The sequence below is a fragment of the Durio zibethinus genome, chromosome 1 (genome assembly GCF_047325235.1).
Source record: "Durio zibethinus cultivar Kanyao isolate XHJ-2024 chromosome 1, ASM4732523v1, whole genome shotgun sequence".
NCBI classification, from domain to species: domain Eukaryota; kingdom Viridiplantae; phylum Streptophyta; class Magnoliopsida; order Malvales; family Malvaceae; genus Durio; species Durio zibethinus.
Genome location: NC_143162.1, coordinates 3,011,370 through 3,022,002, shown reverse-complemented (window position 1 = coordinate 3,022,002; position 10,633 = coordinate 3,011,370). Strand labels below are relative to the sequence as shown.

The 10,633-nt window shown below is 34.1% G+C and overlaps 2 protein-coding genes across 2 annotated transcripts; both read right to left on the bottom strand.

The window, feature by feature from the left end:
- Nucleotides 1-1,434: 1,434 nt before the first annotated feature.
- LOC111310946 (exocyst complex component EXO70A1-like) lies at nt 1,435-5,969 on the bottom strand. Its single transcript, XM_022910321.2, has 11 exons — nt 5,648-5,969; nt 5,429-5,524; nt 4,887-5,092; nt 4,548-4,790; nt 3,765-3,903; nt 3,474-3,686; nt 2,870-3,075; nt 2,291-2,494; nt 2,112-2,211; nt 1,784-2,037; nt 1,435-1,664 (listed from the first exon to the last, which is right to left on the bottom strand). Exons 1-11 carry the CDS (start codon nt 5,804-5,806, stop codon nt 1,547-1,549), a joined length of 1,938 nt encoding a protein of 645 aa, XP_022766056.2. The 5' UTR covers nt 5,807-5,969; the 3' UTR covers nt 1,435-1,546.
- Nucleotides 5,970-7,958: 1,989 nt separating this feature from the next.
- On the bottom strand, nt 7,959-10,229 carry LOC111310945 (uncharacterized). Its single transcript, XM_022910317.2, has 4 exons — nt 9,791-10,229; nt 9,561-9,701; nt 9,205-9,424; nt 7,959-8,463 (listed from the first exon to the last, which is right to left on the bottom strand). The coding sequence occupies exons 1-4, from the start codon at nt 10,007-10,009 to the stop codon at nt 8,324-8,326; spliced, it is 720 nt and encodes a 239-aa protein (XP_022766052.1). The 5' UTR covers nt 10,010-10,229; the 3' UTR covers nt 7,959-8,323.
- Between the last annotated feature and the right edge of the window lie 404 nt (nt 10,230-10,633).

The following is a 10,633-nucleotide window of genomic DNA, read 5'->3' as shown; positions in this document are numbered from 1 at the left end:
TTTGAAAAAGTTACTGGAATCCCATAGTAAAATTCAAACCTTACAAAAAAATTCAATCTAAAAATTCATCCCAAACCCAAAATTTTTCAAAAAAATCTAGAATTTTCAAATTCTTTCAAAATTTGTCCAGATTTCTCCAAAAATTCTCCAAAATCCTAATTCTAACCCTAAAAACCTAAATCAAAGCTCAAAGACTTCAAATCAAACCCCGAAAATCCATATCCAAAAGTTTCAGAACAAAAAATCTCCAATAACCAAAATTCACCCTTAAAAAATTTTCAAAGTTTTCCTTTTACCCTCCAGGTAATTGTGTTTGTTCTTTTGATTCTTGGTTTAATTTATAGGTATTCTTAGGAGAATTTTTAAAAAACGAATAAAATCAATCAAGTTAAAATCTTGAGATTGGATTTTGCCCTAACTAGATTTTAGGTCTAGGTTCTTTTATGGATTAAATCCCAAAATCCTGTGACTTGGTTTTGTATTAAAACCGTTGTAGATTGAATTTCATTGATTTAGTCAATTCAAATTTTTAATTTTTTTGATCAATCACCGGTTATTAAAGAAAGAAGAAAAATAATAATAATATAAATATAATGTACTGTAGTACACTATATAATAATAATAATAGTAATGTAATATAGTAATATAATATAATATAATATAATAACAAAATAATAACAATCATACAAATTTTGATTCACTCTAAACACGTATGGATGTCTACAAACTTTATGTCTTGTTACAGCAGGCTCACCTTCCAATCCGATGCTTGGAAAATCCATCCTGGCAAGTTGGTGATGCAATTATATTATGCAAATAAAACCGACAATCAAAGCAAACATTGGAGAGATGACATCGAGTATGATTATGTAGGTTCATCATGAATGTTGATGAGCCTTGAAAAGATAAGAAAAAAATTGCAATTACACCAAAAATCTCGAAATTTTAGATTGATCTGGTTCTGAATAATAATAACAATAATAATAAAATACTGATGAGTTTCGAGTAAAATATTTAGGTGGGACTTCAACTCAGATCCGTAGTGCAATGACTAATTAAGGTTTTATTGGAATCGGTGATGAGTTAAAAAGACAAAACGATAAATTCTTAATGGTGGAAATTTCTTCAACCATCTATCAAAATGAAGCTTAAGTAATATTAAAATTTGGCCATCCACTATATTTTGATTATAAGAAAAAGAGTAATATTTTTTAAGAAGTGGATATTGTTTTTGAATTTTTTTTTTACAAAATAAAAAAAAATACAAATACCCTTAATTTTATTTTGATTTGTAAGTATCAAATTCAGTTATTCGCTTTATAAATAGTATAAATTACTTTCGAAAAATTGGAAAAGAGTTAGAAAAAGTATCATGTTTCACTCGGGAGGAAAGCCACAACTGATGACATTGAGAATAAAGCAAGCCATATGCTGATAAAAATGCATAACCTGGCCTATTATTTTACCTCATCATCGTACAGTGAATAGTTGAAAACTCCGTATCTAAATTTTTGAGCCACAAATAATTACAGTTCCTCACAAACATCTACAACTTTTGTTCGTTCCATGTCTTACCCTCAAAGAATTCACTTAGCATTCGCTCAAGGTCCTCTGGCTTGTATCTAATGTACTTCCCAGGGTTTTTCCCATTGTCGATCATCGGCCTGTTCATTGGGGAAAGCAAAAGAAACCCAAAAAAAAAACAGAATTATGTTAGATGAGATGGAGGACATGAATGAGGACAAAGAGAAGAAGAGAAGGCCAAAAGCATAAGAGAACATGCCCAAAACGTTTAATGAAAGATCTATAGGCGGGCAAGAGAACTTCAGCAACAGCTAGCCGCAAGGACTCGCGTAATTCACTGTCTGGAACGTTCCATTGGGATTGCCTCATATGAAGATCCTCAAACTGGACATTGAAAGTCTTGTACCTGTCTTTCACCATTGCTCTTGAAACTCCACTGCCTGTGTCACCTCCCAGTAGACCACCTCCACCACCTGTTGGAGAAGCACCCTGAATGGTGAGACACTGAAGGATCTGCAGAACTAAAACAGAGCCACTTAGCATGTTATGTTAGCCTTATGACTGCACAGTTAGTCAGGAAACAGAACCTTTGCCCAAGAAATCCTCTTATACTGATTTGCATGCTGCTGAACAATCCGTCGGTGAATTTGAACCCAATCATCTCCCAACAAATCTGTGGCTTCTGACCTGTAAATAAATATTAAAAAGACATAAAAGCGTGTATCGTGAATCATCACCAACAAAACAAGGTAAACATAAAACACACCTTCGCACGGATCTCACTATGTAGTGAATGTTGTTCATCAGAAATAGTTGTGTCAATGCAGGGTCCTTATATTGCTTGGATTTCCCATCAAGGTTAGTCTGTAAAGCTTGCATGATCCTTGTAGTTACAGTAGTCAACTGAACATCAGCATCGACCGCACCATCATCAAACTCTTGAAAAAGTTGCTTCAGTGTTGATTGGTAGCTGCACAATTCAACAGCCATAATCAGATGCATAACGTTCAAACAGTGTCCTTTTTTTTTATGTTGATGGAGAGAGGTCATTCCCAACACATGCCAAGGAAATTTGAAAAGAAAGCGAAGGCAACGACAGGACATGGAAGGAAACCACTGATACATGGTGAACTCGAGATCACGAACAATTTGGTACGACTATCAATATAAGATATTAGATATGCCACATTAAACGTAGCAAGTGCATTGCAATCAGTGAATCAAAGTGATTGGCTATCCAAAAATTACTTGGGACAATTTGAAGTGGCATAATATAATAAGGCTACAACAATACTAACTAAAAACTAGTTGCAGATAAAAGTGGAAATATACAAGTACAACTTACTCAAATAGAAACTTCACATAATTTATCACATAGCTAGTCAAAGGATGGACGGTTCCATCTAGAACAGCGGTTTTTGTGGCATCTTTCTCAACTGCTTCCTCAAAATCGACAAAGGTCTCTTGTGCTGTCTGGGCTAGCCGCTTTGTCAAGCTCTGAGCAGATTCCCGCATTTCAATGCAAGATTTACTTCCAAACAGAAATTCAATCTGTTAACATGCCCCCAGAGGGAGATTTAGAAGGGAAGAAAAAAAATTTTAACGTAGAAGTCATGTAAATCAATTTGCATTTGTCCGTATAATGCATGTTGCAATTTTATGAAGGTGCACAGCTAAGTGAGCCAATTACAGCAATGCTAGTTAATCACTACAAAAATATTTTGTTTTGCACAGTGATTTTATGTCATCTTAATGGATATTGATACTGGCCTTTAATTACATAAATGCAAGTTCATCCCAATGTTTTAAATCATTTTAATGCAGAACTAATCCAACCCTTTTTCAAACTCATGAGTTCCAATTTATGCGTGACTTGATAACAACCCATTAGAATATACAGCATCTATGAAAAGAAGTAACGGTTACACTACTAGAAAAATTAGTGATACCTCTGACTGTAGTTCTCTCATTATATCATACATATCCAACAGAACAAATAATTTTTCAGGTGATCTCTTGCTTTTGGCAATAGCCTCTCCAAAACTAAGGAGTACGGCTACACTGTTTGCAGTGACTTCAGCAAAACATTGATCCCTAAGAGAATCAATACCGTCAAGTATTTGATCACAGATTTTCTTTTCCCCAGCGAAGAGCAACTTGACCTGTGTCAAGTATTATGATAAGGTTAGAAAAAGACCTAGAACATTATCAATGAAGCTGAATTTCACACAAATCCTTACAGCAATACGCATGTAATGTATCCAATTCCCAATCTTAGCCTCCAAAACCTCCCACTGCATCTTTTGGACATCATCTTTACTAAGTCTCTCTACCCCCAATTTCCAGAGGCTCTGTTCCAAGACCGAAGCACGAGTATCCCTGGCATTTTGAAATATTATACCATTGGCATCAATTATTCAAGATTCTAGAGCTCCAAAAGTGATATCCAAACAAAGATCAAAGTTTTTTTCAACCAAAAAAGAATTTCCATCTATGCAGTAGTCTAATAAGTAATTTATGTCAAAAGGTAATTTGTGATGCCAAGTTCTGCACTGAAATTTTACATAAATTTGTGCAAAGTTAAACCGGTGGAGATATCTGTTACTCAGATGTCTTGAAAAATCCCACCATCTGTGTTTGAAACAGATCTATAAGACTACCCGGACTATATTTGAGATCTGCACCAAATGATCAGAAAAATATGAGTTATGCTGAGCAACAAAATGTTATCTTTTCAACTTCATTGCTTTCGTGATGTATCATTACTTAGCCAGTTGTCAGAATGAAAAGGTCCATGGACTGTATTAAATACACAAATCTGAGATTTTACACTTTGCCTACTTCAAGACTGTGCTTTTCCAAGGATAGATAGGAAAAGCAGCGAAAAGTTAATTAGATAATTCTTCAGAGATTCCTCATTACACATGAATTACAAAACCAAACACTCATGAAGTTCAAAAGTTATGATCACTAAGAAGAGAAAAATAAACATCTTAGTATCTGATCAAGGAAAAAGGTGTCACCTGTAGAGCCTGAACAGCTGTTGCTGGTGGCCAGCTTGAACCATTTGTTGGGCTAAATCATGCAGCAAAGGTAGAACCCTGGGGGGAATAAGAGTTGGAGGTGTGAAAACAGCAATTTCTAAGTTCTTTTGGTTCTCAGAATGATTCTTGCTACCAAGTTCACCTTGCCTCCCAGGTGAAGTTGCTGATGGTCGTAGGGAGTTTGGTAAGCCATCAAAAAGGCGATCAGGTTCCACCGGCTTGCTGAAATTCAAACAACATGTAGAACTTTTTTAACATTTGCAATTCTAAAAGAATCATCCAGCAAATTATCATAATTCAGAAACTTTTAAAACCAACCTGTAATTTGCTAATAGCTTTCTAAACTCATCTTCTAATTTCGATAAAGCTTTTGCGAGTAAGTTATTGGCATGGTTAAGTATACCATCACTACTCTTAAAACTTTTATGGTTGGTGAAAAACTGAATATTGCTTCTCAGCTGATCAATTGCTTCTAGATAGCTCTCAAGGTCCTCATGTGGCTCTCTCAGAATCTTTGCTTCCGCCTAAATAATACATACATCAGTAGAAACATTAGCACTAACAATCCAAATGGCATCAAATTTCCACATTCATATGATATTATTGAGAGAATAGTAACAAAAGTTCCAAATCAGCTTATGTTTGGCTGATGGAAAGTACAAAATTAGAGATCACATTTTTAAATTTAATCATAATTTCGATTAATTAAGTAATGAAGTATCTTCCTTTATCAAATAAAACATTATCTCTGTTGGAAGCACCAAATGGATAGAATAAACAAATAATTAGGCTTTACTTATTCAAATACATTTTAATTAAACTATCGTAAATGAGCGACAAAAACAGAGAAAAAGAAAAACCTTGCGCATCAGATCAAATTGTGCCAAAATGGTTTCAGCTGCTTTCAATGTCTTATCAATATTCTCATGCGCTATCCTGATCGAATGCGTTCGCATCTTAGGAAAGCCAAAAAATATAACCAAAAAAAAAATAAATATTCAAAGCCAAAACCATAACAATTCTCTCAATCAAACAAAAAGAAAGAAATTCATGACATTGACAAAAAATTAAGAAGAGACCTGAGTAGGGCGCATGGCGGTCTCCAGAGCGGAGAGTCGGTGATCGAAGGAACCAAGAATGGAGACCATGCTTTCCGTTATGGTTTGGCTCTTCTGCAACGACTCTCTTACAAGCGCTGCTCTGTCCCTCAGTGCCTCCAATGCCTGCGGCACCTCCATTTTCCTCTCACTATGGCGAACTAGAGTGCTTCTCTGGTGGAGCCTCACTTGAATTCAGACGTAATCCTTAATTTTGAAACGATTTTTTTAAAATCTTTTTAATCGAAATATTTGATTTGAGCGGGAGTTGCCTTGTTGCTTTTTTTCGGTTTTTCTGTCTCTCGTTAGTTCGACGACAAAAAATGGAGTGGTTATGAAGGAAAGTGGGGTCAGATGGTGGGTCCGGTCCGGATTTTTTTAATTATATTTTTCAATACTTTTATGCCACATCACCAAAATTTTGCCCAAAACTGAAATGAAGGGTTAGTCTATTTGCCGAGGAAAAAAGAATGGTAATTATATTGTAGGTGGAGGGCGTGATGAAACTAATTAATTTACTTCCATTAAGGTTTTCAAGGGGATTTAGGTGCGGTTGTTAAGAAATGTTTTTTAAGTTTGTTTTTCACAAGAAAGAACCTTCTTCTTTTATTCTTTTTATTTTTATTTTTTTGCAATATGATATTCACTTTAATAATCTAATCAGTGCATTTATGATTTTATTTTTTAAATATTTAACACAAAAATCGAATCTTAATAAAATAATAAAATCTCTGGACAACGAATCTCCTTTATACGTATTTTCATTAACACTGTATAACAATTTCTTTCCATTCCTTTAATCGAATGTGTATAAAAAACCTTTTTAGAAGATCGGTTTTCTAAATCAATTTCTTAAATTTAAATAATTTAGGAAATTTTTTTTTAAAAAAAAGGGAAAAAAACACTTGCATAAGGGTCAAAAGATATTAAAATTTGATGAAAAAAAATAAGGATAATGTCATCAATCCTTGAACTATAAATACGATATTTAAATTTTAAAAATTTTTAATATAATTTTTAAATTATAAATTTATTAATTAATATGATATTTTAAAAGAAATTTGTCAGTTACTTATCATCATTTGAAATTAATTACACTAAAAATGAGTGATAACATATTTTTAATTCAACTAATATATTAAATATTTTTAATATTCAAATATTATATTAAATATTTTATTATAATAAAAAATTATTGATGACATTAATTCAAAAAGTATCGATAATATGGATGTATAGAATGATAATACCATCAAAGATATAGTCAATTTTCAAATTATTTTCATAACATTCATTGAAACAAATAGTTTTACAAGCACAATTAACTAATTATCAATGTATTTTTATAATTTAAGAAAAATTAGAATTCAAATTTTTAAATAAAAAATATATTTACATATCACTGAGTCAGGTGTTGGGAGAATTATCCATGGATTTTAGCAACTCATGAACATGGATCAAATTATCCATGGATTTACTGAGATTACGTTTCAGCAAAGTTCTATTAAAAAAATTATTGTTTTTGGGTGGGAAATGGAAAATGAAATCTAGTATATTTTTCTTTAATTCGGTTTGTTTGGAATCTTTGGATAGGGCGAAGGAGATGGTCTGATAGAGTGAAACCAGCAGGGCCAGAGCCGAAGACCCAGAAGCCTAAAAAGGATAAGAGCTTTGGTTTATAGGCCCTACTACTCCTAGGTCTGCAGTGGGCCTTGCTATTTGTTGCTGACAAAAGAAGGAATGTTTGGGACCATCGGATAGTTGCATGCTTAGCTTAGCTCCTTGGCAAGGTTTGAATGTCGATGCCAATCTAAAAACAGAAACCTGCAATGTTTCTTTTAGAATGTCTCAGTCTGCATTTTCGTACAGACACTAAGCCTCCATCGACCCCACTCATTCATATAGAACTTACCATTAATAATTTGACAATTTCATTCATAATGATCTTACAACTCAAACTATACAATTAAACCTTTTTGATTCATGGTAGAAATCTGGAAATGTTTCTCTAATATAAATTCAGCAAAAGTTGGTTTCAGCAGTCGGGAGTAACGGGTTGATGGCCCAAATAAAACCCTTTTCAACCACAAGTCCACAACCCTTTGACCAAAACAATTTGAAAATGCTTGAAATAGTAATTTAAAGAATTTAACTGAGATGCCTAAAACAATCAAGAAAAGATGGAGCCATGGCTCTGCAAAAGGAAGCCATTAATGCTTACTGCTTTGTCTTCATCAAACAATGGAAAGCCCAAAGCACAAAGGGCAAAAGTGCTTTTGAGATATTCTGGCAGAACAAAGGCAATAAATACCAATAGAAAAAAAAAATGCAAACAAATAAAATTGTCTTTTTCAGGGAGCTTTAATTATTCTGCTAGTACTACTACTGTTATTAATAGGGCATAAAATACAAAATGATGGCAAAATGCAAGTCAATTCACCATACAGACTTCAAAACACATTATTTATCTCTCTACAAAGCTAAAAAGGGGCTAGACCTAGTATTTTCTACGAAGCTTGTTATCTTTTCTTCCTACACTACACAAAACCCATAAGTTTATTTCACTTTATATCTTCTCCTCCAATCTCCTAGAGCTTTATTATTCTACCATTATCATATTGTCATGGCAAACCACTAGCACGCATGAGTGAAGAGAGGTCAGTAAGTCCAGTCCCTAGGCAACCCCATCTCTGGAGGAAGATGATAGTAGCAATCCTCCTGCTTCCCAACACCAACCCCTTTCATGGAATTCATCTGTCTACTGACTTGAATTTCCTGTGCTTGTCTACTTCTCAGACCTGCCAAAAGAGAAAAAAACAAACATGTGATCTTCTTTGATTGCCAAGTAAATCAAAATAAACTACCGCTTAGAAATGTTATAGCAAAAGAAAGCTTTCTCTTAGCAGCTACATCTAGCAAGGAGATTAATAAAGTTATAATGTAGTACTAAACTCTTGGGAGTTTCTCTCACCAAACAATAATAAATGTTTGTGCCCAATGGAATTCATTTTTTTGCATGAAAACTAAAGATAGATTCATTCTGTTTTCTTCATTTCATATAAACATTTCTATCAAAGTACAGAAATGATCTATTGTATCGCATCACCCTTTCCCTTGGTTTTGAACAGTCTAATTTGTCCAAACTGTAACAAAAATGAAACACAGACCACATTTCTTCAACAATAATCCTTTCTTTCATGCTAAAATATCTCATACAAGCAAGAAGATGAGATAAACCTTGACTAGCAAAGAAATGGCACAAATCATAAACATCAAAACCCAATTTTAGCCCAAATTCATTTTTTTTATCTGTCAAAAAAAATTATGCAACAATGAACAAACACTGCACCAGCTGTCCAGCAAACACTGCAGAAAGCCCCATGCCTCAATGCCGAAAAAAATAAGAAAACATTAATACAGAAACGTGAAAACCAAGTAACACTATTCAACTACAATGCCAAAATCACTAATTCATTAACACTAAAAAGACCCAGAAAATCATTTTTTCAGCATGATAAAAGGAAAAAATAGAAACATACTTCGTTTCCTTTTGGAATCAGAAGTAGTGGTATTCTGGCTATTGTTAACAATGCGGGGATGAAAAACTCCAGTGCCTCCAGATTCTCTCACCAAACCACCACCTAACCCAAACTTACTAGCATTAAAACCATTTGCTTCAAATTGCAAAACCCGGTTTTGAACAAGCCGATTCTGTTGCCTTTGCAGAACCCTAGCCCTTGCTTCAGCGTAGCTCTCAACCTACAAAAATAAATAATAAACGACAACCCATTATTTAGTCTTAATAACATCCCATCATCACTGTAAAAAATGTCAAAAGCACTGAAAAGACCGTTCATGACTGATAAAAACACCAAACCTAAAGCCTTTTTCGTACCTGGGCTTGAGTTGGTTTCAACAGCTCATAAACCCGTTTAGTATCGCCAAGAAATGCACGGGTTCTGAAACCGTATAAGCTTTGCCCCACTTCAAAACCAGTGCCATTCATCGAACCGTAACGAACCGGTTCTTTAAGCCGCTGCAAAGTGGGAGTAATAAAGAACACAACATGGTTACCGCGCACAAAGCCATGCAAACCAAGAAGAAGTAAAGGATAAAGCAAAGAACCTCAAAGTTAGTAGCTTTGGGAAGTTTCTGCTGATATGTAGGAAGAGAAAGAGCCGCATAACGAGGAGCCAAGTCGTCCATGGAAGAGAAAGGAAGATGGTGATTTTGGTGAAGGTGGGGTTTGAGTTTGGCAGGGACTTCGTTGAGGAAAATATCAGAAGGGAGCCAAAGTTCACCATCATCTAAATTTGGAGGGAAGTTAGAAAACTCGTTCGCCATTGTTTTGGCTTTGGTTCTGCGATCACAAGAAGAAGAAGAAGGAAGGAAGGAAGGAAGGAAGGGAAGGGAAGGGATTTCAAGGGTCTGGGATTTTCTTTTGCCTTTTGGGTTTCTAGGAAGAAGAGAAGAATATTGGGAGGTCGGAGGGGGGAAGGCTCTGCTTTCAAAATGGCGTTACAGGTTCTCCATTCTCTTCTTTAAAAAGGAGAGAGAAAGGTTGGTGGAGAAAGGGCATGTTTGTTAGGCCTTGTTTGGTTCCTTTGAAGTAAAAAATATTGCACTTATCATCCTAAATTTTTACTATTTAATTAATTTTGACTTTTTTTTAAATAATTTAAATATGACTTCCGTCACTATAATTTTAAACGACACATTTTCTTTTAATTTCAAAATTTTTAGTTTCATTAAAAGATTATTTCGTTTAATCCATCGGCAATTATACTTAAATAGTATCTAAGTGTCTTAAATTAGATTAATGGACTTTTTTTGTATACAAATTGAAATTTTGATGAACAATGTGATTTTTTAAATTATGAAAATCAACTAAGATGTTTGGATTAAATTTTAAGACAATAAATGCAATTTACTCAAAAATAAAATTAAGCAAAAATTAATAAGAAAGCA